Source organism: Engraulis encrasicolus, chromosome 14, assembly GCF_034702125.1.
Source record: "Engraulis encrasicolus isolate BLACKSEA-1 chromosome 14, IST_EnEncr_1.0, whole genome shotgun sequence".
In the NCBI taxonomy this organism is placed as follows: domain Eukaryota; kingdom Metazoa; phylum Chordata; class Actinopteri; order Clupeiformes; family Engraulidae; genus Engraulis; species Engraulis encrasicolus.
The window spans coordinates 38,569,749-38,597,453 of NC_085870.1; the positions used below are offsets into that span (position 1 = coordinate 38,569,749).

The 27,705-nt window shown below is 43.9% G+C and overlaps 2 protein-coding genes across 2 annotated transcripts in view; one reads left to right on the forward strand and one right to left on the reverse strand.

The window, feature by feature from the left end:
* Window positions 1-7,412: 7,412 nt before the first annotated feature.
* On the forward strand, window positions 7,413-18,296 carry oxtrb (oxytocin receptor b). The gene is made up of 2 exons (XM_063216509.1): window positions 7,413-8,547; window positions 17,486-18,296. The coding sequence occupies exons 1-2, from the start codon at window positions 7,485-7,487 to the stop codon at window positions 17,737-17,739; spliced, it is 1,317 nt and encodes a 438-aa protein (XP_063072579.1). The 5' UTR covers window positions 7,413-7,484; the 3' UTR covers window positions 17,740-18,296.
* A 4,690-nt stretch (window positions 18,297-22,986) lies between these two features.
* The window catches only part of LOC134463307 (caveolin-3-like), a 7,544-nt gene continuing 2,825 nt past the window's right edge, over window positions 22,987-27,705 (reverse strand). Inside the window, exon 2 of the mRNA XM_063216511.1 lies at window positions 22,987-23,806. Within this exon, the coding sequence (XP_063072581.1) occupies window positions 23,465-23,806 (342 nt within the window). The 3' untranslated portion in view covers window positions 22,987-23,464. The remainder of the gene's footprint in view (window positions 23,807-27,705) is intronic.

Below are 27,705 nucleotides of genomic sequence, written 5' to 3' on the forward strand. Positions count from 1 at the left end.
TCTCACAGTCGGCCTTTCCCACCACACCACAGTGAAGCATCACTCTCACAGACAGACAGACAGACAGACAGACAGACAGACAGACAGACAGACAGGCAACCAAACAGGCAGCTCCCACGGCTAGTTAGCTATTCGTCATGTAGGCCTACATATACAGTACACAGTACATTTTACAGTGTTAATCCAAGACTTGGAGAGTCAAATATAACCCTCACAGTGCTGGTTCAACTCTCCTATGGAATTAATACTGCTAAATGTACTGTGCGCCAATGGCTGTCTCTCTGCTCAAGGGAGAGCCGACTTTGCCGCTTGTAAACAAAAGCTTGAAAGCGCAGCTGGTACACAATGTGATGTGCTCATCCAAGTTTAACGCACCAAGGGGGATGACGTGTGATGGGAGGATGGGTGGAGAGTGGTTGTGTGAGTGGAGCAGAGAAGTTGTACTGTAGCCTTTGGCTGCTCTCACCCCAGAGAACTTGAAGAGAGAGAGAGAGAGAGAGAGAGAGAGAGAGAGAGAGAGAGAGAGAGAGAGAGAGAGAGAGGACAGCAGAGTGACTCTACTCTGGTGTCATTTTATGTCACCCTCGTCTCACGAACATAAAGGCACCAACTTCACTAGCTGACTCTGACAACAAGGGCCACTGACAGCTTTGGCCGGGGCCCGGGACAAACTCGTCTAAAGCCCCCTCACCCTGCCACTCAAAACATACAATGCAATGAGCACCCAATTCTGTTACCCCCATCTCCCTGGGCCTAGTAAAACTGATCTTTTTGTCCCATCCTTGTCAGCTTCCCTGTCTAACAGGTTCAGCTGAGGTTGCACCCGCACAACATGCTGTGAGTGGCAGAAGAGTGTCAGTCTGTGTGAGCGAGCCGGAGGATAGAGAGATTAATAAAGAAATAAACTAATTTAGCTGCACTCTACACCACTCCACTCCACTCCTGTGCCGCTTTTGACAAAATTGAAAGGCGGCTCACGAGGAAACAGAATCTCTCATGCCCTTTGATTCAAGCTGTTTTTTTTCTTTTATCCAACCTCACCAGGTCCGCTAATCAGAGGGATAGGAAAGGCGCAATTAGGAGAGCAGCAACAACAAAAACAGACTAACAAAAATAGAATGACCTCTAATTCAAACAATTTTCCTCTCAACTAAATATACACTGATGGACTTTGGAAGCAAAGTAATTGGTAGGAAACAGCATTAAAACATAGACAATGTGCACACACTCATGTGCACACACACTACTAGTACTACTACTACTACTACACACACACACACACACACACACACACACACACACACACACACACACACACACACACACACACACACACACACACACACACACACACACACACATTAGTGTTACCAGGGTCGCTGACAGCTTTGGCTGGTCCCAGGACATAGTTATCTAAAAAGGCCCCATTTCAACACATACAATTTAATCAGGACCCAATTCTGGGCCCCTCTCTCCCTGGGCCCGGGACAAGTGACCTGTTTGTCCTCCCCTCTCGGCTTCCCTGAGTGTGACTACCTGGGGGAGTCAGTGCCTGTGTGTTGGCAGCACACCACAGTCCATTAAAAGGTACCCCCGAGAGGTTTTAATAATACGGTAGGGGCTTTAGACCCAACGCTCTTTGCCATTAGCCATGGCAGGCAGGGCCGGATTAAGATGGACTGGGGCCCCTGGGCTATAGGTTGCTGTGGGGGCCCCCTGGAATGCAAATGTCGCCACAAATTTACATAGACAGTGTCATAATTACGAGCTAGGAATTTAAGGATAACATGTCCACACACTGTACTCGAAATGACAGATGAATTTTTCAATATTGCATCTTGTCACAATTCTACAATGTTTTACTTTTGGCTAATCAGGGGCCCCCTGGCAGGTGGGGGCCCCTAGTCTGCCGCCATATCTAGCCTGTGCATTAATCCGGCCCTGGTCGCAGGTACTTCTGCCTTGATTGGTGCCATTTAGTGGGCGCCCTACACTTAAGAGTGGAGAGCACAGAGAGAGCACCGGTTGTTCGCTTGTGTCCGTCCTGGCTGCCTCTTAAAGCAGCTCAAATCAGGCTGCCTGCCTCCCTGCCTACTCATCACCACTGCCTCCATGCAGGTACTTAACACCCGTAGAACATTTGTGTTCACACACACATGCGCATGCGCATGCACACACACACACACACACACACACACACACACACACACACACACACACACACACACACACACACACACACACACACACACACACACACACACACACACACACACACACACACACACACACACGTGTGCGCGCACACACACAATCTTACACTTACGTGTACTCCAGGGCTTTAATGTGCACCTGTTCTGTACATCAGCAGGACACAAAGTGCACAGACGTACATTTTCAGGAGTGGAAGCTCTTTATTCCCAAAAGCACGTACATTCGACAGGCATGTCTCTCACATCCACACAGTGACATGTTCACTATCACACAGACACATACAAACTTGGAAACACACATGCGCACACACATACAGAAGCACACCCAGACACACGGACACATTCTCACATGCATGCACGTTCACGCACACACACGCACACACACACACACACACACACACACACACACACGCACGCACACACACGCACGCACAGACACACACACACGCACACACACGCACGCACAGACACACACACACACACACACGCACACACACACAGTACACATACAAACAGGTACACACAGAACAGGGCGTTTAGGCACGTCTGTCTGTTTTGAATTACAATTGGGTGGAGGAAGATCTGGCTTGTGCTGACCACAGCCTTGAGGTGTTCATTCAGCATTCAGTATAATTTGGAACATTTGCTGCCCTCGTCCGTCCCTCATCTGTTCCAACCAGGTGCACGTTCACTCGCTCACTCGCTCACTACCACCCCACCCCTACCTTACATCACTCTCCCCACCGCCTTCCTTGCCCAGCCGCTCAGGAATGTAAACACGTCTAGAGCACTTTCCCTTCACACCAAGTGAGCTGACACTGCATGGTTCCAAACTACACACAGTGGCTCCTATATAACACACAATATGCATATGACAAAAGCAGAGGACAAGCATATCTATGAAGTGTGTGGATTGTTGATTGTGATGAATCTTGAATGTTACTTAAGGCATTAAAAACAGTTCGTTCATAAACTGATGAGCAGGCTTTCGTTAGTGAGCAATGTACTAGAAAAAAGTAGTTTTCGGGGCACGTTGGGTCCATGAGCTAAGACACCTTACCGTTGCGCCTGCGACCCGGGTTCAATTCTGACCTGGGGACCTTTGCCAATCCTTCCCCTTTCTCTCCCACTCATAAAAGCCCAAAACTTAGCCTATATTTTTTTTTAAAGAAAAAAGTAATTTTGAAGGAGATCGACTTAACATTACCTACTTAAAAATTTAGAACAGTTTTAGAGGTTTTAGAACAGTTCACACAGACTGTCCTAACCAAGACTTCAGTCGTTGTACATCTTCCAACAAAGTGCTCTGTTCTGGTATCTCTGACCACGACACTGATTACATTTGCTTTGTTTTCCCTGCCTTGATGATTTGAATCAAATATCACAGGATGGTAATTTTACTTCAGCTCATCAAGCCAAATCATTTTTTGCATGCATGCTCGTGTGCAGTGTATCAGTTGTTAAAACAATGGACTGCCCATTTTATTGGCGGATAGGCCTATTTGTTTTGCTTTAAGTTGTTAACTGGGTGTTGAATTTCACATAAAAGGTAAATGAATTGAAGAAGTACAAGACGACTCTCATATTTCTAAGGGCCATTACAATTACACACTGAAGAAGGACCAAAGTGTTAGCCCAAAGATCGGCCCAAAGTGTTATAGTAACGGGCAGATAAACTAGTACTGTCTTCTTCTTCTTTAAGTCAGCATGAAGTATACAGTTTGTGAACACTGGGTTCATAAAAAAGTGTGATCAAGCTTAGTACTGTATATCTGGAGAATAACACCATTTTATTCCTGTCCACACCTCATCCACATACCTGATCTACCACATACCTACACACAAACATAAACAAGTCTCCCTCTCTCTCTCTCTCTCTCTCTCTCTCTCTCTCTCTCTCTCTCTCTCTCTCTCTCTCTCTCTCTCTCTCTCTCTCTCTCTCTCTCACACACACACACACACACACACACAGACACAGACACAGACACAGACACAGACACACACACTCACACTCACACTCACACTCACACTCACACACACACACACACACACACACACACACACACACGTGCACACACACACACACACACACACACACACACACACACACACACACACACACACACACACACACACACACACACACACACACACACACACACACACGTGCACACACACGTGCACAAATGCACACAAAGACATCACAGGCATACTGTACACGTGTGGTTAGTTCTGTGGAGCTTGAGTGAAAGGTCAGGTTAGGCCTCTCTGATATGTACACAGGCAGACTCAGAGATCCACACACCTGACCAACTGAACCCACACAAACAAACTCTCTCTCTCTCTCTCTCTCTCTCTCTCTCTCTCTCTCTCTCTCTCTCTCTCTCTCTCTCTCTCTCTCTCTCTCTCTCTCTCTCTCTCACACACACACACACACACACACACACACACACACACACACACACACACACACACACACACACACACACACACACACACACACACCACAGGCGTACTGTACAAAGTACACAAGTGGTTAGTTCTGTGGAGCTACAGCATGGTCTTGAGAGAAAGGTCAGGTTAGGCCTCTCTCTGATATGCACACAGGCAGACGGAGAGACCAGGGTTATGGGATTGCATGCCCCTCAGCTGTCACAAAGAAAATGAAAAAAAATAAAGTTTGTGAGTTGAAGCCCTATAGATCATACTGTATATGCTGACTTACTGCTAACAATATCACCACAACATCAGGCTTGGCACAGCAAGGCAAGCAAACTAGTGATCAGTGGAATGATAAGCTTTAAAAAAAATTGGCAGAATTTCAATCTGAAGACAAGGCGCGGAGAGTGTATACTGTATCTGCGCATCCAAAGGGAGCGCGGTCATGTGTGCCAGCAGCGTGAAGCTCATCTCCAAAGCTTAAAAAAAAGCTAAATCAGAACTGTCAGAATGAGTTTTGTTATAGTTGTTACATGTATAGTCCAGATATAGACAATTGCTGGGGCCCTGGTAATTACTGATTATTTTCATACATTCAAATGACAGCACAGTACAGATTCATGACATCTTTTGTGTCTGATAGAGTCTGGTAGACCCAGAAGAAAGTAATTGTGAACATAAGAAAGACACTGTAGTACAGTATCACATACAGTACTGTATATGCTTTTCATTCTTACTTCAACAAGGCCGTGAGTCGGTGTCAAGGCATACTGCACACATGTGGTTAGTTCTGTGGATCCATGGACGTGAGAGAAAGGTCCGGTTAGGCCTCTCTGATATGCACACAGGCAGACTCAGAGATGGGGGATATGGGATAGAAGAGTTGAGGCCCTATACATCTTACGCCGACTTAACAATACCACCAATACAGAAGTAGTTGTGGTGATAGGCAGTGCATATCTCTGATGCCACGCGTATGGAAAGGAAGCGCGCTCACACGCATCAGCAGTGTGAAGCTCATTTCCAAAGCCGAAATCAGAATGGTCAAAATGACTTTTGTTTTAGTCGTTGCATAGCCTATATAATCTGCTGGACACCGTTTTTCTTTGTTCAGATGTGGTCTGCGTGGGATCCAGACATAGACAATTGCTTGGGCCCTGGTAATTACTGATTATGTGCCTGTGTTCAAATGACAGCAATGACCACTTTCATGCAGAGTACAGATTCATAACAATGAACCTGTGTGTCTGATAAGAGTCTGGTAGACCCAGAAGAAAGTAATTGTGAACATAAGGAAGATATGTGCTTTTGATCCTAACTTCAACAAGGCCATGATTCAGTGTCAAAGTGTACAAAGCAAAGTAGGTTACATTTGCTGTGTTACTTTAACTGGAATCCAGTCTAGGCCTACAGTGTTACACTTGACTCTGTGGGGACTGAATGAACACTGCAAAATTAGCTGGTATATGCAGCCAAGTGTTAATGAAACACTTATAGAGTCAATTACAACTCTTCTCCCCCTCTAAATATTGAATCAACACTACACATTTCCCTGTAGCCTGTAGGCTCCACAGAGCTGAGAAAGGAGAATGGAGACTTGCTAGGATGAAAGCATCTGAATCTGAGGAGCAGGAGTCAAGGGTACGGTGCAGTGCCGGGTGATTCACACAGGACCGCATGTGTAGGCAGGCAGCAAAGTCACACTGAGCTGAATGCCAGAGTGGAAAATAAAGTGGCAGAAACAGAAATGCTTGTTGTTGATAATGATGTATTGCACCGAAGACATTCTTGGAATGATTTGGTGTACCACTACAATGTGTTACAAATTGCTGTATGATCTTTAGGATTTTTGCAGTAGATTTGACAAATGGTAATTCAGTGGGAAGGGATCAATCAATGTTGAATAAAAAAAAGCCAAAAAAAAGCTATTTGAAATATATCAACCCAAGGGATTGAGGAGTGTGGCTATGTCTTCCAGGTTTAAAATGTTTATTATGATGTAGGCCTATTGGGACAAACACCATTACAGTAATATGTGTTTAAGACTAGTCAGTATTTTAACAAACAAAACTGTTTTACCATTTATAGATACTTTCTTATGTTTCCTTTTCTTCAAATTTATTCCATTCATATTTTGAAACATTACTTTAAATGGGAAAGCGTTTCATACAGCATCCGTCTATGTTACATAGGCCTAGGTATGCCTATTATTTCTCAGCATGCTCAACAATCCCTGCTAGTCATTTGAAACCCTGTGTCAACGTCCAGGACTATATCGACTGACTGTTGTCATCTAGTGGTAGAAATGCACAAATTCAGGAGAGGGGATTTAAATGAAAAGTCACACTATATAGCGCTGGGATATCTTGGTGCGCGCCCAGAACACGGGAACGCTGCGACTTGTTGAGGAGGACGCTGGAATATCAGGTAATGTGATCATGTTTGTCACTCAAATAAAATGTAAATATTATATTTATATATGTTTTAAAAATATTTCTAGTAACTTGATGTGATGTGACTACGTTCCCATTTCTATTGTTTTTAATGAGCATTATCTTAAATTTGATAGCCTATTGCGTACCAATAATATTGCGATGTGGCTAAACCTTCTGAAGGCTATTTTCGGGGCTCTTTTTTCTGGGGGGGGGGAATCTGATCTGCAAATATCAATTACTTTTTTCCTTTATTTGCAGATTGTCCATTGCTGCTTAAACGAACCCAGCTCATCTTTATTTATTTTTTTGCCGAGAAATCAACTTTTTGTCCTAACAACCGCGTTGGAGAGCTGTCATCAGTCAAGCATTTGTTTTATGAAACTATGCATTCAACTAGATGTTTCGAAGTGTCAGCGTTTCAGCTATGTCATTGTTACTACCAGTTGTTTGGCTACAAGTAGTCATTGGCTTTGGGGAGCAGATGAATATCCTCAATCAAACCAATGTGCCAGTGATAACCGATACACTCGCCAGCATGATGGAGAACTTCTTAAAAGACACTACTATATGGACAGCAAACGGCTCGTGGATCAATTCAAGCATAGGAAATGAAACGGTGAGCGGCAATTCGAGTGTGAATCCGTTAAAACGGAATGAGGAGGTCGCCAAAGTCGAGGTGACGGTGCTGGTCCTTGTCTTGGTGCTCGCCCTAGCCGGGAATCTGTGCGTGCTCCTGGCTATCCACACCAGCAAGCACAGCCAGTCAAGGATGTACTATTTCATGAAGCACCTGAGCATCGCGGACCTGGTGGTGGCAATTTTTCAGGTGCTCCCTCAACTCATTTGGGATATCACTTTCCGCTTCTACGGCCCGGACTTTCTCTGCCGGCTGGTGAAATACTTGCAGATAGTTGGCATGTTCGCGTCCACTTACATGCTCGTGCTGATGTCCATTGACAGATGCCTGGCGATCTGTCAGCCACTACGCTCCCTGCACCGGAGGAAAGACCGCTTCTATGTCATCGCCTCCTGGGTCCTCAGCCTGTTGTTCAGCATCCCCCAAGTCTATATTTTCTCACTGAAGGAGGTGAGCAACGGCGTCTATGACTGCTGGGGCGATTTTGTGCAACCCTGGGGTGCCAAGGCGTACATTACTTGGATTAGTCTCACCATTTACATTTTGCCCGTAACTATACTGAGCCTTTGCTATGGAATGATCAGTTTTAAAATCTGGCAGAACTTCAAGCAGAAGACAAGGCGCGAACAGTGCATATCTCTGACGCCACGCGCATCCAAAGGAAGCGCGCTCACGCGCGTCAGCAGCGTAAAGCTCATTTCCAAAGCCAAAATCAGAACGGTCAAAATGACTTTTGTTATAGTTGTTGCGTATATAATCTGCTGGACACCGTTTTTCTTCGTTCAGATGTGGTCCGCGTGGGATCCAGATGCACCCAGAGAGGGTAGGCTCATTTAGATTATTTCTTCTCCCATAAAAGTGTGTTGCACTGTTTCACTGTTTTATCTTTTTAAGGTGACCCATTAGCCACGATGCAGGGTGCATTGTGCAATGAGATGTCCTCCCAAAAATAAGTATCTTTTTTATCTCCATAACTGTTAAGCACTGTTAGACTCCTAAAGTCACACATTTGAAATAATTGTAAACATAACTGGTGTTATAAATGATAAATGCCAGATGGGTCACAGCATGAGACCAGTCAGTGGTATTGCTGATTGAACTAACAAAACATTAGACCTAGTGCTACAAACACCATTGATGAATATAATGACATATTGGCAGCACACTGTGACACATCAGGCCGTCATTAGGCTTAGCTAGCTAAATTGTTAAAACTTAACACAGTGGTTCCCAAACTTTTTCAGCTGGGACCCCCTTTTGGATTTAGAAATGTTTTGTCGACCCCCCTCCCACATCATATTCCAAACGCAACATATTTTTCCTCCTGCTAAATATTGCTATCATACATACATATAGGTATGTAGTTGTGTAAGTTTTATGCAAGCTTTCCCTCCTCTCCGCAAACCCTCTTAGGGCTCCTGACCCCAGTTTGGGAACCACTGCATCAACACATGAAAGAAAAGAGCACTGCTGTTCACTGCATCAGTTCCCCAAGCTAATTTAGATGAGCAGCACATTTTATATTGCGTTTATCCATTTATTCACAAAATGAATTACAGTAAATATTGTAGCTATATTACAAAACAACAAGAGTTGTTATTTGGGAAGGGAATTGTTCCGTAGAAGAATAGCTCAGTAAGTCAGAGCAAACAAGTATAGAAGGTAGACTGTATTTTTTCAATGATAAAGATCATACAAGGGATACATTTTAAACGCAGTTCCAGATGTTTTGGAGGCCACATAGACATCAACAGTGCAAAACACACACAGACACACACAGACACAGACACAGACACAGACACACACACACACACACACACACACACACACACACACACACACACAGGCTACACAAAAATAACATGACTCATGACTTCCCTGTGCCATTAGGAACAAAATGTAGTAAGTGGATCACTGTGTGTGTGTGTGTGTGTGTGTGTGTGTGTGTGTGTGTGTGTGTGTGTGTGTGTGTGTGTGTGTGTGTGTGTGTGTGTGTGTGTGTGTGTGTGTGTGTGAGAGTGTTTGTGTGTTGCGTGCTTGCGTGTGAGTTCATGTGCATGTGCATCTGTGGGTGTGTGTGTGTGAGAGAGAGACTGACAGACAGACAGAGGAACCGAGTGCTTGTGTGTGTGTGTGTGTGTGTGTGTGTGTGTGTGTGTGTGTGTGTGTGTGTGTGTGTGTGTGTGTGTGTGTGTGTGTGTGTGTGTGTGTGTGTGTGTCCTTGTGTGTGTGTGTGTCCTCGTGTGTGTGTTTTTGGGGTGGTAGGCATCTCGTGAGTAGAGGATCAGAGCTCTCTCAGGGCCAACATTGACAAAATGTCCCTCCACATCAAACCGCTCTGCTGTTATCTCCGACTGCTTGTGACATTCCCTTTGTATATGTGTAGCACAGGGACGGAGCTATAAGGAGGGGGCGAGCAGGGCATTTGCCCCTGGGGGAGTCCATGGGTTGTGGGGGGCCTATTGTGACTTCGGCAGGCTGTATGGTGGAGGGCCCTATCAGGGTTGTGCCCTGGGGCCTTGTCTGAAGTTGTTCTGCCACTTGTGTCCCTGAGCTCTGCCTCAGCACTGGACAAGCAAAGACTCGACAAAGGAAACGCCGGGCACAAGAAAGTGAGTTTCAATCAACTTATGTCACACCAAGGCTCCGGGCTTCCTACGGTCAGACCATCAGAGGAAGAAGAAGCAGGATGAGGAGGAGGTTCAGGAGAAAAGAGTCGCTGAGGCCTTGAGGTCTTTCAAGATGAAGACATCCAATACATCCAAGTCGTAGTTCCTCCTCGCTTCTAGTTAAGACTCACCCCCCCCCCCCCCTCATTAGTGTCGACTTCTTGACGACGCTGTGATGTCAAGTGCAAGACGAATACCGCAGAGGCTTCCTGCGCTGTGGCAGAGGTCAGGGAGTTCCAGCAGAGTGCCTTCCACTTGATCCCTTCTCTGAAAGCTCAGTTTCTGACAGAGAGCAGCAATATTGACCGTGTAGCCTTCACTTTCATCGCCTCTCATTTTCTGAACTCTCTCTTTCTGTCTTTGTCTCTGTCTGCCTGTATGTCTCTCCGTCTCTGTTGCTGTTTCTGTCTCTGCCGGCCTCGCTCCCTCTCATAACCTAGACCACATATGGTGATGAGCTGATACATTTCTAAAATACATTAGTCTTTGCCTGTCTATACTTCTCTCTCTCTCGCTCTCTCTCGCTCTGTGTGTGTGTGTGTGTGTGTGTGTGTGTGTGTGTGTGTGTGTGTGTGTGTGTGTGTGTGTGTGTGTGTGTGTGTGTGTGTGTGTTTCTTTGCCTGGAACCTGGAACATAGACCACATTCATGTATGGTGATAGCCCATAGCCCAGTATACTGTATTGATACAATACATTAATCTTTCTCCCTTTCTCCCTTTCTTTCTCCCTTCCTTTCTTTCTTTCTTTCTTTCTTTCTTTCTTTCTTTCTTTCTTTCTTTCTTTCTTTCTCCTCTGTGCTGTTGGGCTCAGCGCCACTATGTCTGCTGTTGGTGTGTCGAGTGTCTGAGCTGACAAGAGTAGAAGAGATGTGATTATGAACAAAGGACCGAGGTCTTTCTTTCCACTTCTCTCCCTCACGGCTGTGTGTGTGTCATGGTGGAAATTAACCAAAATGACAACGAGTGAGGAAACTTAAGAGGGTGACAAATTTTGTTTAGAACAAAGTGTCAAGGTGATACTTCAAAAGGATGCATATCAGACAGTCAATCTCTAAAATACTAAATAGCATCCCCGAGACAAAGAGGCTTCATTTCTGCAAAACACCTTTTGACTTACAATAGGTTTATGGGACCTTCAGCCTGGAGCATGAGTCTCTCTTGCGTCACCCATGTTGTTTTGTTTAGTCTTCTGCTCTCCTCTCTGCCAATTAAGGAACAGGTCTCTTCACCAGGACTCTTCATTTTCACTCACAGCTGACTGGACTAATTGTGACACTATAGAGGCCTGACGTGTCTTGTTCTTGTTCTTCTTCTTGTTGTTGTTGTTGTTATTTTTCTTCTTCTTCTACCATGAAGACTCGAGAGGCACATGAATGTTATTAACATTTATTGAACAATTAGACATGTTAAAACAATGCATGAATCTGTTTGGCATAAGTTCCCGTCTTCTCGTTGAACTTCAGGGTAGGACGGCATATCCTCCAGCAGAGATGGAGGCGGATGTAGCCTGCCCCCTATCAGACGGGAACCACTGGTGACGGTGGATGGAGGGGTGGAGGTGGCGTCAAAGTCGACTTGACTGGAAAGCAGAGAAGTGAATGAGTGACAGCTTTTTTGAAAAGACGTGAATTGGCTGAGAGGGAACGATGCATAAGTGATGTAACGGGGAAATCCCCAAACTCGCGTTGTGATTGGTTGACAATCCTGGGGAATGATGACACGAGTATGATCTGTCAAAAGTGACACTGATTGATTAGTAAGAGTTTGACAGCCGGGTACTTCGAATCTCCCTGGTAGAATTCACGCAAGCTCCCATCTTCTTGTTCTAGTTCTTGCTCTTCTTCTTTTTCTTCTTCTTCTTCTTCTTCTTCTTCTTCTTCTTCTTCTTCTTCTTCTTCTTCTTCTTCTTCTTCTTTACATGGTCAAAAACGCCTGTGTATGTGAAGATCATCATTCATCCAGGACATGGTGGGTGCAGTGACACAGTTGGTGAAGGGCACACTCTCTAGAATAGACCATTGGGATGGGACCCAGGTTTGAATCAGACCTGGGTAATTTCTCTAATCCTTCCTTTATCTCTCTTTCATTCAATTCCTGTACATATCAATGATATACTATCAACAAAAGCATTTAAAAAACAAATACTGTAAAAGGGAGCTGCAAAAATAAAGACTTTTGTGCATCTCATAACACTTGACCTCTGTTCTGAGGTTTATTGACAAGTTTCCATAGGATTCACATACTCAGTACAGTAGATGGAATTGGAATAGGTTTGAGTAGAAATAATAAACTGTCGGATGATGCTTCAGTAACTTCTTCGGTATTAACAGAAAGTTACTAAATTAATCCCAGTTGAGCTTCATGATACCTCAAAGATCTCCACATCCGTACTCTTCTCTGTCCCTGCCTTTGTTTCCTCTGTGGCTTCTAATGCCACCTGCCTAGGCTCTAAAATCTCCCAGTACCGTCTGGAAACTTTTAATTGGACTTCTTTAATATACTTACTGCTCATTTAAAGTTTGAGACAGTGGAGCTTAGAGCTCAATGTCCCCTAAGCACAGCATGACGGCTGGTGTAGTGGAGCACTTTTATTTTCCCAATGAAACTCTTCTCGAATGGATCAAGAAATAAACAAACAAACAAACAAACAAATAAACAAAATCGTGCAGATGCTTTTGTTCTGCTCTGATTTACTTGGGCGCAGATGGGGTCAATAACAGGCTAGCTTACCCAAGTTCCTCAGCAAATCTGTCCCTGGGGTACACTGAAGGACCTTCATTTTGCCACTGTGGAGGAAACCCTTAAAGTCCTCAGAGGAATTCAGCAGCAAAGTTTACTCAGTGAGCCCAAGAACCCAAAGGTTCTTTGAGGACTCTTCAGTTCCCACTCTTCACTGAGGAATCTTGGGGTTCTTCCCAGAGATCAGGGTCATCTGTGAACTTTTACAGTAGTTTACCTCATCGTGCCACTGAAGGGTCTTTGAGGAAATGAAGTCAAAGTCTAAGAACAGGATGGGGGTGACGTGGTTTGATGGGGCAATGCCATCAACTGTGCAACATCATGTCATGTGCAGAAAAACTGAAGATGCAGGTTCACTGCCTGTCTCATAGTGAAGTGTGTGCCCTCTGTAGTGCCATAGCGTTGAAGTTGTACACTCACAAGACGAGGCTCTAAGCCTCACAAGCATTTCAAACGATTAAGCATGGAACATGCTTGGAAGAGGGGAAGTGAACATTGTAGCCATTCCGTTTTGGCCACTACACACTTATTTCCAACTGATTTTAAAGAGGAAACACAATCGTTCGGCAGTGTTTCTGGTGTGGTGTAAGAGAAGTACAGCAAAGCTCAATTCAGAACTGTGCATAAATTGTCCATAGTGAAAAGCTCTGAAAAGCAAGCAATTACCAATTGTGTTGAGTTATTTTAAGCTATTTATATCTCTGAAACAATATACCACACACATTGTGCTTAAAAATGCATGACTTTCCCATACCTGTAATAAAAAGCCTATAATCGTGTAAACGTGAAAGATTCTGGGTATTTTGTCACAGCAAGAATGCAGCAAGTGCGTGAATCAAGTGTGTGGGACTTGATAGAATTCTGAAGCATAGTTCTTTGGAAAACAGTACTTGGTGAGTCAGAGACAGGAGACAGGTCACTGTTGTAAGCATCCATAGAAAATGAACGGTGAAGATCTGTAACACAAATATGGTGTCTACCCGCACATCTCCCACCATTCTGGTAGCAATTGATCCAATCATCTGGCTTCATCAGCGCATGCGAGTTGTTGCACATGCGTAGTTGTGAAAGGCTGTCGCTCCCGTGCTGTTATGGAACTACTGCACCTGCACACTGTCAAAAAAAGAGAGAAAAGGGGCTTAAAGCTTATTTTGACTCACATGACACAAATAAGTAGGCCTACATTCTAGATTGATCAACTTTCCACGGCTAAAGTTAGGTTAGGTTAGGTTCCCTTAGGTTCCGTCTATACTCAGTTTCCCCATTCATCTTTCCCATTGACTCTTAAGATCTGGTCTTACTAATCGCGAAATAGTACCCCAAAGGCGTCAACAAGATGGCGGCCGTGTGTCCTAACTTAATATAGGAAGTAACTTTGGGTGAGTCGAGATGACGTGGAATCCTCGAAGAATGGGCGTTACTACTGGCAAGGACAACACACTTCACTTTTTTTTTTTTTTGCGATTTCGATGTCAGTGCACTACTTCTGTACCATAGGTAGCATTGTTTCCAAAAACATCGCTGCTAAATTCATAATGCACAGGTTTGAAGCTTGTCATGACTCGTCACAGATTATTTCAAATAAACCTAGTGTGCTTTTAGAAAAGGGATTCAGGTTGGTCAATAATGAAAGTGACATGTCTTGGCCACCACTCATCTCTGCTGTGTCCACCAACCAGGAACGAGTAGATATTTAAGATTTAGCCTAGCCTAGCTGTGTTTGAAATCATCTGGCTGGTTTTAAGGCAATGTGTTATTGTGTGCTAAGGTGACATTCAATCCAAAAATGCAGAACCCCTATTATCAGCGAGTTGTTAACAAAATCGTATCTAAAATGCTATCTAAATCGTCTGGTATCCAAGACTCTTGGTTATTACGTCATAGCAATTTTTTTCAGGAATTTGCTGAGTCTGATCCCATCTGCACCAAAGGGCCCCAGACCAGTACGTCAGCCAGACAATTTCAAACAAGCTGAACAACTGCTGATTCAGGTTCACAAATCATGAAAGAGGCTCGTCTTGGCCACCAAATGTCACCGCTGAAGGCTGTGAGACTGTCAGGCTCCTCTCTGTGAACGTGGCATTGCTGATGCTTTTATGCCAATGAGCGTGCCCTGATTTATATGACAGACCATGACACGGCGCCGTGCCTTAATGGACGTCTCGAATCTTCTGTACAAACCGAATGAGGAGGAAGAGCTGTAAGACGAGGGAGGAGGGCAGGGAGCGAATCAAATATGCTAATGATGATGGCTACGCTTCTTGTATAACACCATGTGACAGGCTGCAAAAACAGCTGAGTCGACCTTTCAGTGCAATGAGGCGTGCATAACAAAGCTCTCTCTCACTCTCTCTGAAATGCGTCTTAAACAACCTGTCCGCTGTGGGGAGAAAATAAATGTATTTAAAAAAAGACCTTACAAGTCTCATAAAATGCAAATTTTCCCCCTCTAATGGGAGTGAATACGGTAGAGACACAAGGTTGATGGGAGCTGTGAAAGGTCACCGCTATTAGCATATATAAATAAATCAGGAGGAAAACATCTAGCCTGGTAAACAGTGTCAAATCCCAACTATATGAGGGACTTCAAATGTTTTGAGGAAGCAGTTTATACACAGATTCAAATAAATAAATGAATGCATATATTAATATTATAGTGGATATTTTAAAGTAAGACATTGTTAATGTTAACAAAAATAATAAAAATAGGGAAACTAGATTGACACTATAAAGCCATAAATATCAAAGCTTTTTGAATAAATTTCACTTTCATGACATTTCCGAATGACCCCAGCCCAAAATGGGTTCATTTTATTTCCCTATGAATCTCCATTTCATTGCAAGTCATTTCATACGTTTCCAGCAAACTCTTTTAAGAAAATCTCATTTGAGTGTTTTCGTTTAGCATTCTTTTGAAGACAAGATTATCAAGAAACCCTACTGATTCAAACACAATGACTGGGGGTGTTCCAGACGCCAACTCTAAATGATAGATAACTTGCATGGATTCAGATGATAAATGAATTGAATGAATCACCAGTGAGAAATGTTTTACCAACACTTGAATGCCCAGTGCATTTCCAAGTACTTCATAAACATCATGTGGATTTGAGAATGGATGTACTGAGACAGCATGCCATAATGAATTGGTTTTATACGGTAAATTAAATGCACTCCGTCAAAATGCAAAGATATCACTGGTTATCAGTCCTTTTGTGGGGATTTACTTTTAAGATATGGTAATGTCATTTTCAGTCAAAGAACGGTAATCTAAATGGTGATGTCTTTTCTCACTAGATCTATCTAAGATATGAGATATACATCATTACAATCCATCTGAAAGCAGGCATGAAGAAAGCCTTTATTACTGTGATCCTTGAGGGTGTGGTTTATCTGAAGATCATCAAAAACCCAGGTCTATAAAACAGCTTTCAGGTTATATCCAACATTCAAATATTTTACTGAATGTACTTATCAATCCTTGTTGAAAGGGAAAGTTAATATTCAAAGTTTAATATTCAAATTTAACTTCACAAAAAAAGATTTTATTCGTCTCTCTTGTCTGCCCCATAAGTCTTTGATGGTTGTTAAAGGGAGATGTGTGTGAGGAGGGTCTGAATGCATAACGAATTTCTTAAAGCAACGCGTCACTTGTGTACATGTGCTCATCTAAGGTCAGTGCTGGACTGGGACTGCAAAATGGGCTGGGCATCTTTGACATAGACCAGCCCCTTGCTTTTCTACAAAATCATGATTAGCCCAGTCCACTGTCAACCAATGGGCCACCCCATCTAAATGTAGGGCTGGTCTCTCAGAAAAAAAACAATAAACTACAGCATTGGCTCCTGGGGACTGTTGGTCCCCCTGGAAAATGCCCTGTATGCCAGATTACCAGTCCAGCCCTGTCTAAAGTATTTGCTGCTTAGCATATGTGTATGGTAGTTCGGTAACACTTTATTTTAAAATTCACTCTAGTCACTAATACATGCCTAACTATCTCTATTAGTGACATATAAGACATGTGTTAAGCAAAACCAATATTTTTTAGGCGTGTATTCACACATTTCTTGTTCTCTACCAATAAGGTCTTTATTAGTGATACACTATAACCCTAATAAGGACCTAGTAGGCCATTAACATATAAGTCACATATACAGTAATTATGCATATAGGCCTATTAGAGGTTAATTCTATTGGTTACCGATAATACCACAAATAGTGCTATGTTACCCTACAAGCAAGTCCATCTCCCATATCATTAAGTCCTCGTTTGAAAGTCGTTTTGGTTATAAAGCGTCTGCCAAATGCAATGTAATGTAATATCATCATTTCTCCTGTTTTTTTCCATTTCAGCTCTCCCCTTCATCATCGCCATGCTGCTGGCCAGCCTGAACAGCTGCTGCAACCCCTGGATCTACCTGTTCTTCGCCGGCCACCTGTTCCACGACCTGCTACACCGCTGCCTGCGCTCGCCGCCCTGCCGCTGCGACCACCAGCCCCGCGCCGGTGCCAAGGGCACCTACACCCACTCCAGCTCCAGCGCCTGCACCGTCATCAGGAGTACCGGCGGGAGCCAGAGGAGCCTCACGCAGACCTCCACTGCATAAGGGGAGCAGAGCACAGCAGCACTGCTCCACAGCTGCCCAAGGAGGAGCCACCACCATAGACATGCATGAGAGAGCCACTGGCAGCCAGTGGAGCCACACTCAGACCTCCACCGCATAAGGGGAGCAGAGCAGAGCAGGGCAGCACTGCTCCACAGCTGCTGAAGAAGGGGGCACCATAGGGGAACCTACATAGACATGCATGATAGCCACTGGCAGCCAGTGGGGCCACACTCAGACCTTCACCGCATAAGGGCACAGCAGACCTACCAGGGGGACAAGAGCACCATCATAGACTATGTGGGTGCCACCACCACAGACATACAGTACACAAACCACTGGTGGTCAGAGGAGCCTCACTTAAATCTGTACCACATAAGAGGGCAATACCGCTCCAGAGCTGCCATTGCAGGCATATGTGCGTGCCACCTTGGGCATAACGGACACAGCCATAGACATACAGTATATGGCCGCCACCATTGGTATGGGCACCACTGGCAGTCAGAGAAGCCTCATGCAGACCTCCACCACATTAAGGGTCAGCACTGTTCCATAGTTGACAGAGACATACTGCATATGACCACCATAATAGACATACTGTAGCCTATGTGTGTGCCGTCCACCAATGAATACCACCATAGACACTCATGGGCCCCATTGTCAGCAAGAGACGATACACTCCACTCCATTCCTCCACGGGTCGAGAGCCACAGCATTGGGATGTATGGGCACCACCATAGGCATATACAGTATGGGTGACACTGCTTTTCTGGCAGCCAGAGCCTTACTCAGACCTCCATTGAATAACATGGCATCTCTGCCTGTTCTGTTCATCTGACATCAAGCCACAGCCACAGTATGGCTCGTAATAGGAACTATAGCCAGTGGGTGGTTTCACACTATGGGATGGAATTACCCGCTTTCACATTAGTTTTCCATGAACTGTATCAATATGTTTGTAGGCCCCCATCCCTGCTCTTCTGCCGTCTTTGGCATGTGTGTGTGTGAGTGGACTGTGTCTATTCAGTTCATTTTTGCTGAGTGCTGGCAAGGCGCTTTTCAACAAAGGTAATGGGTTCACTTTGCAACAGACTTTTGAGTTGCCTTTGTGTGTGCGGTCTCCTGGGTTTTGGTGGCATCAGCTGGGGGACCGAAGAAGGGCCTCAGTGCTTCAAAGACTTGTAGCCCAATCCACCAGTCCTGGCCTGTTTTAAGAGGACAGTAGTGTTCCCTTCAGTCATTGGCTCAGGGCCAACGGCTATACCCTAGAGCAGTGTTTCCCAACCTTTTTTGACCCAGGTACCCCCTAAGCCTTTTTGTTGTACCATGAGTACCCCCTATCCCATGCGCTCTATGTATATTCCTTTATCCCAGTGTGACTATTCTCCATTCAATTGTCATTATCACATTTTCCCGCGTACCCCCTGAGGTGTGCTCGCGTACCCCTAGTGGTACACGTACCCCTGGTTGGGAAACACTGCCCTAGAGAAACACTGTACTCAAAGTGACAATTTGATTCATGTGTCTCCACAAACAGGCTTACTACAGACTCGAATGGTGATTCTTCGAATGCTGAAAACCCTGAAAACCCTGAAAACCTATTTGCTTTCCAGTTCATGGCAGTGTTCATCGCTCAAGAAAATATATACCAGAACAGTAGGAGAGTGTGAGCTGAATGTTCTCTTCCCACCAGCGCAAGAATGTCTTACAAGCTAGACTATTATTGGCATCTATTCCAGAACGCATAATGAACTTTGAGTTACTGGGCTTTCAAAGTGTCATCTTACTGTGTATGTGATGGAAGTCCTAACTTCTTTCAAAAGACTGTAAAAATGCAAGTTATGACAAGCTGTAGCTGCAGTCACTGACATATTGACCATAAAGTCTGAGAGTAATGTGTAGTGAAGGGAAATCTTGGAAGGATTCACTAGGAGATGGAATGCATTTTTGCATTTGGCCATTTTTAATTTCAAAATGCCTCACCTTTGAACTTACTCCGCATCCAACTGGGCGAAAGACTTTGTGCTTTTAACAGAGTGCAATGCAATTCTTGACCAATATGGAACACTACCAAGTCACTAGTTGCTTAAGTATGCCACTCACACATTATGTAGATTACCATATTCTCTGAACATCCCCGAGTCATCCAATTGCTGATGTAGTGTCAGAGAGTTCATAGAAAGACAGGGGGGTCAGCCATGTTTGTGCAAAGTATGGTCAAGGCACTCTCAAAGGAGCACTGTATTGTGGCCAGAGTATTGCAACTATGCTGCGCATTGAAACTGTGCTGTCTACTGCCAAATTTGATATTTTTAATAATGAAATAATATTTACTAAGTGCAGTAAGTTTTTTTTCAGATAAAAATGTTTATTTCAGTAAATTCAAAATGGTGGCGACTTAGAATTAGCAATAGGCCCTACTTAAAATGTGATGGTGGTGGTGAGCATTGATGAACAAGGTAACATTTGTGAGTGGGCAGCATTTATTCTGGAAATAAGCTACAAAAAATATTACACAGTGCATCTATAAGGGCAGGGCCATAGACAGGATTTCAAAACAATGCGGATTATGCCTGCAAAGGCAAAGCACACTAACTACGTAGGCCTACATAAAGTGATTTAAGGTAGAAGTTGTTGCACTGCCTAGGAGGTATTATCGTGCTGATCCTACTTGCTCCTTTTTTCTAAAGCTAAAATTTAGAAGAAGAAAAAACCCTAAACATATTTTCTTATTTTTGTTTTATCAGAATGGTTTGGGAAATTGTGTTTGACAAAAACATCAACCATTATGTTAATCACTTTGACAGAGTCTCTTAGAATGATTGGATGGTGTGATTTTAGCCCTGTCTGTTCCACATTAGCTATTGTTCTGCTGAAGCATTTCATGAATTGGTCACCATGGGGGTGTGACAGGGATTTTAAGCAATATAGTAAGAATCCATGAAAACATGCCCTACCCCACCTACCTTACTCCCCTTACTGTCACAAGAGGGTACAGTAGTACACATATGCTGATACTACTGCTCTGCATTAACACACACGATGAGTTAAGGGCAGGATATTTCACAAACAGGGTGCTCATAAGCTGGGACTTGAATGTAAATAGGTGAGCTGCATGCTTATTTTAGGGCTGAAGAACGCTTAAGTCTGCTATTGCAATGCCTTTGGCTATTACACAAATCATCAGATCTTAACACTGGCAATTTGCAGCTTTTCAAGTTTTTTGCTATATTAGTAATTGGAAGAAAAAAATATCATAATTTCCAGGAATGAAACAGTGTAGTTGAAATCACAGTATATATTTGAGAAATACAAACACAACATGTTTATATAGCAAGTTATAAAGATATCTAAGAATTATTTGCATCATTTCGGAACTGTTTGTGCTTTGTATCTGTGCGTGTCACCTCAACTTCAGCTATAAATAGCCTGAATGTCCAGACGATTTTTTTGTCCGATGGGATTTCAATTTTAAAATCTACCTGCCACAGTGACTGGTGGGGAAAAAGCTGTGTGTGTGTGTGTGTGTGTGTGTGTGTGTGTGTGTGTGTGTGTGTGTGTGTGTGTGTGTGTGTGTGTGTGTGTGTGTGTGTGTGTGTGTGTGTGTGCGTGTGTGCGTGCGTGCGCCCATATTCACAACTAATGACAGCAAAACACATCTGCTTTCTGTCTGCTTTGTTAAAATGGTTGGCTTCTCAAATCAATATCTCTGTTTTTGATGTGTCAACCCTGCTGTGTTTCTTAAAATGTGAATTGCTCCCACTGAATGTTATCTTCTATATAAAACGCTCTCTGTCTTTTGCCAAGTCCTTCTTCATTTTATTACTTATTTGAACTGAAACTGAATTTTGCCACAGTGTACGCTCCAGTATTATTACACAGAAGGATACAACATGACAAGGGAGGATCAGTTCTTTGTGACTCATACACACACAGACCCCACAATCCACAGACAGAGAAAGCCAATTAAGTTGATGCTTCCTCTAAGAGCCCCAAAATAATCCAAAAAGAATAGCGAAATGGGTTCAAATGAAACAGATTGAATACCAGACTCTGTGCCACGGATGAAAAGTCTGCCTGGAACAGAGGGAAAACACACACACGCACGCACTTACGCACGCAGGCACGCGCACGCACATACACACACACACACACACACACGCACACGCACACGCACACACACACAGCACCACACTCTACGATATATGCACACTTGCACGCACCCACATGAACACACACATAAGCAGCAGCAGCAGCGATTCAACAGATAAGGAAGAAGATAAGGAAGACAATTTTGTGTCTCTGGCTCCAAGAGAAGTAATAGTGCCTGTGAGCTGGCTGGATATATTGTATTAGTTTCATGTCACGTAGGCTATGGCACCTGATGAACCTTGTTATTTTATCAGGCCAGGTTGTCCTCCCTGTTACTTGGCTGAACCCAGGATGAATTCTTTGTAAAGGGCTTTTTCTCTTCATATAGTGCACTGTAGCTCACCATGACATATGACTTAAACAGAGTCGGGCTGCGTGAACTTGCAGACGATACGGACCAGACGTACCACAGACCCAAAGGTTTATTTAGAGTTTATTTAAATTCACACTCACTCGATATCAGGTTGTTCGAGACGTCCTTTTCAACATGTAATCAATCCTCGGACCAAAGATAACATGAATAACGGTGCGTGTTGGAAAAGAGACTCAGGATGAGACCTATGAGGCGGTCTTATACGTAAACATCTTTGAATAGTTCACAGGGGAGTATGAGGCATTGTGGAACTTCTTGCACATTATGGAATGAGCCGATGTGGAACTCTGGGCTGGGGCAGATGGTTCTCATCTAGATTTCCGTCCGTGGTTCTGATTCTGAGTCCAGAGGGGGGCAGATGAGTGATCGTCTTCATTATCACTGGAATCTGATTCTGGTGTGAAGTCTTAAATGAAGGCCACATGGAGAACAAGTCAAGTTCAACTTTTCTCTGCCATGCACTTTCAAAAATAGCACTATGCAGAAATGTATGTACATATGTATATATTAGCAACGAGTTTAAGGTCAATGACAATAATCTTATTGATGCAGACACATTACAGATCAGGAATGATTCAGGAAATATTAAATATATAAATAAAAAAACAAAGAATGAAGAACCAAAGAAATAGAATAAAGAATATCTCTTGACCTGCACAGAAAGCCTGTAGACTATACTTGACGTATGGTACAGATCAGTTTCAGATAGATTAGGCCGAGTCAGAATAACTGAGGCAGACAATTAAAAGTCTACTGGAAAAAAATCTGGAAAAGAACTTTCTGCCTGTGTGTAGCCTGCCTGTGTCCTTCAGTAATCCAAGATGGTAAGAGTTCAGCAGACCAGTAACATATTTCCATCCTGGCAACCTTGCCAATGCCATCACACCATTTCATTGTGCAGATTCAGCACATGTTCATCATGGGGGTATTTTACTGTATATTTTGTATGAATTGTACATTTGTTACAAACATCTATGGATAGCAGGCTATAACTTGAAAAGGTCTGGGTGGAATCCTGTCAGTGGGAATCAAATTCAGGTGCACAAATACAAAATTCTTTGAAAGGAACAGTGACAGTACCATTCTCTATTTAAGAAAACCTCATGATGCTTCCTGAACAATCCAGCTCCTCGACCAATCACTCAGATTCCCTCTGTTGGTCGCACACCACCACACACACGCTAACACACACACAGCGTCATATCATCTCTCCTTCTGCACCACCACCCTCACGCTCTGGAACACCTGTCCCACGGAGGCGCACAGGGGGTCGCAGAGGGTGCGCACCCCGTGCCCGTACACCGTGCCCAGGCACTGGCACTGCAGGAGGCAGCTGTGGGAGCAGGGCCCCACCAGCCACACCTGGCAGAAGGAGAGGGCGGCGAACAGCAGCCCCCACAGCAGGGCCAGGGGGACTCCCAAGATGGCCGACAGGAGCCGGTAGCACCAGTACTTGGAGACGGTGAAGGCCGCGTAGCTGGCGCGCCACACGCCATCCAGGCTGTGGGTGCCGTCCGGCTCCGCGATGACGTCCTCAAAGTCCACCTGTAGGAGGCGCCACAGATAAAAGATCAGGGTCACACCATAGATAGATAGATAGATAGAAAAATAGACATAGATAGATAGCCTATATGAAGAGTATTCTTCAAAGACCAAAGTCATCAAAGTCCACCTGTAGGAGGCGCCATAGATAAAGGATGAGGGTCACGCACCATTGATGACGTATAGGAAAAGGCAAGGCAAGGCAAGGCAAGGCAAGTTTATGTGTATAGCGCATTTCATACACAGGTGCAATTCAATGTGCTCCCCAAAAAATAAAAGTACAAAGAAAGGAAACAAAACAGAATTAGAGTCAAAGAAAATTAAAAGATAAACATTAAATCATTAGAATAAAGAAAATAAAAACATAAACCAGGAATAGTATTCTTAGGAACAGCATTCTTCAAAGACCAAAGTCATCAGAGTCTACTGTACACGTGGGAGAGAAAGAGAATGGGGATGGCCATGCATATACCGTATAGGGAAAGTATTTGTTTAACCTCTTTGTCTCTTTGTACAGATCCCCTATTTCAGTTGTCGACAACAAAATTCTAATGACCAATCAAGTCTTAAACTGTCACAGAAGACACTCGGTAATGTCGTAGCAATGCTATCATGATGTAGTTGAGATTTTACACCAGAGTGTGATGAAAAGGCTTGTAGACGTGCCATCTGTCTTAACCCCTTAGCGCAGCGCCTATGTTATAACCTTACTGTCACAAAAATTGTAAGGGCTATGTCTTAATCTGTGACTTAAGGCTCTCGGTACTGTCATAGCAATGTTGTTATAATGTAGTGGAGTATTTTCCGCAACTAGTGAATAGGCCCGTCGGTGAACCCATCAGCAGTAAGAGGCTACGACGCAAAAGTACATTTTGGGCCTCTGACAAGGCCATGTAGAGGGTACAGGAAATGAGTGGGAGAGAGATGGGTTAGCGACATGACCTGAACCGGACTTGAACCAGAGTCCCCATGGGCAGCTTGCCATGTTTTATGGGTGCGCTACACAGCATGCTGCATGCTTCACACTCTATGAACAGTAGTGTCTAGAGATCTGTGGGTCACATTCAAATTTGGAGTAGTAATGACTTATATGAGCAAAAGACTTTAATGTGTGAAGAGCATGTTGACAGGCACGCACACATGCACGCATGCACATACACACACACACACACACACACACTCACACACACGCACGCGCACTCACACGCGCACACGCATACACACACACACATACACACAAACACACACACATACCAGATAATTTCCATGTTGACATGGAGAGATTTGGACCGTCTATCCATTCAAGAATTTGTGATATGTAACTGTAGACAATTCAGATGTGTTTTTAAATGATGGACCGCATAGTCTTGGCATGTACTGCTCTCATCCCACCCCATTAGAAAGATACACACGTCAAACATTCCAAACTAACTGAAATACTACAGCACAAGGACCTGAACTCAACTTAACTCATTATTAGGACTGTAGGACACAAGGCATACAGGTCTTTCAGGGACACCTCTACTTCAGAAAAAAACATTCTAAAACAGCCCCCTGCCTGTCACTGTGAGGTAAACATTTCTGCTAGCTCATCAAAAAACAATTTAGTAGGCTAGTGCTTAAAGAGCGCTTAAAGCAGCAGCAGCGGTAGTCATTTTCACTCTGGAGGTTAAATGTGGTTAAATGGGTTAGGGTTACATGAATTTAATCAGTGTCTGCTAATGGGTTGTGTGTTTGACAAAAGACACACCACAGTCAGCTTACTGGAGTGTCATAAACACAACACTGATGAACAGGGCCGCTGACAGCTTTAGCCTGGCCCGAGGTAAAATCATCTGAAGGGGCCCTCTCTCAATACATACAGTGGAATGGGGACCCAATCCTGGGCCCCCTCCCCCACTTCCTGGGTCCATGACAACATACCTGTTTAACCCCCACCCCCCTTTGGCGGACCTGCTGATGAACAGGAAATGAGTTCTTCTTATTATGGTTTGAATGACATGATGACACGGTCATATCAGCTTGGGTGGCATGTCCACAGGATATGACAGCAAGCTCAATAGATGAAGATTGATGTGGCGGGCACCAGTGTGCCAGGGCAGGGTGGCACGGCGGTGGCACGGCAGGGTAAACAACCATTTGCACAGTAATTAAATTCATGTTATGCTACTAAAGCGATTAGCAAGCACACCTTAAATGCCCCCATGGGCCCCCCCACACACACATGCACACACACATCCTCTCACCTTCATATCTTTGTCAGGCAAATCTACCAAGAAAAATAATGCTAGATTGATGGGGCCCAAAATGTGGATTAAGAGGATTTTACTGCCTTAGTGGTATGGGGCAGTGTTTCTCAACCTTTTTCAGGCGAGGCACCCTTTCAATTCATGAAAAATCTCAAGGCACCCCAAACCAACAAGTCGTAAGATGGCATCGCATTTGATACCACAAGCTCAAGTGACATATTTGGAGACGTCACACAATCTACGTTCAAAGTTGCAGCTTTATCTCAGACAGGTTAAGTGTAGGCCATACTGGGGTGACCTAAATGTACTTTATTGTGCAGAAATGGTAGATGAAAGATTCCACTGACTAATTTATTAATTTAGACAAATATGTATTATATTACATGATTTATTTATTTATTTATGTAGGTCAGTTTCACATACTGTCAGCCACGTTTCCGCGGCACCCCTGAGGGGTGTGTGCAGCACCCCAGGGTGCCACGGTACCCTGGTTGAGAAACACTGGTATGGGGGCATCTGGCCCACACACACACACACACACACACACACACACACACACACACACACACACACACACACACACACACACACACACACACACACACACACACACACACACACACACACACACACACACACACACACACACCTGCCTGAGTGAAAAAGTGCATTAGTGCTGCTATGGTAACCATCAGCTTTGTCTACAGCGCAGCATTTATGACATCATCATCATGTTTCTGACTCATTGCCCATCATAAAATCGCAGGGCCCAGCAAATGTGAATTAGCCTGAGGTTAACGCGGTCCAGGGAAGCTGGAGGGTGGGGGGGCATAGGGGTCAGTTGTCCAGGACCTAGGGAGAGGGGTGGTCCAGACTTGGGGGGGCTCTTTCATGTGACTTTGTCCTGGGCCTGGCCAAAGCTGTCAGAAACCCTGACTCAGGCACAATACATCAATGCAAATAGCCACACCAGTACATGGTCCCTAACAAAAATATAAGAGTGATTCTACGATTCCCCTACGCTTTTGGCAAAAGCAAAATGTCAATTATCAGTATTTTTTTCAACTAAATGACCTAGATGTTTACATAGTGTATATATTTCAGTTTCCAAACAAACAAATTGCCAAGCTTAATCTTAAATCATTTGATAAATACTCTTATGAAAGCGAACATTTGCTTAATTATTTTGTCAACAGTGTTATGGACAAATACTATGTCATTTCAAACATATATAAAAATACTACAGAGTTGAAACAATATATGTTTGAAAGTGCTTATGTCCCTTAGCAGTAATGTTGTCATTAATCTGTGCAACTGACATAGAAAATGTGATTGTTGAGCTTCATAAGTAGGATTTTATGAGTCACTGTGATACAGACTGACACATTTTTCATCATAAATCCCTGTAACGTCTGATTTGAATATAGTCACCCTCCTTACACAAGACTTCCTTCTCCAGAGATAATCCCTAGTGTATGTTCATAGAATTTTTCCAACACATAAGGGATCAATAGCGCAAAAACACTTTCAAAACAGTCAACGGTGTTACTCAACGGTGTTACGGTCAACAATGCAGGGGAACAAGTCGGCACTTTTTTAGGAGAAAAAAACAGAGCAGACAAACCATCTCCCCAGAACACAAATTATTTTGTT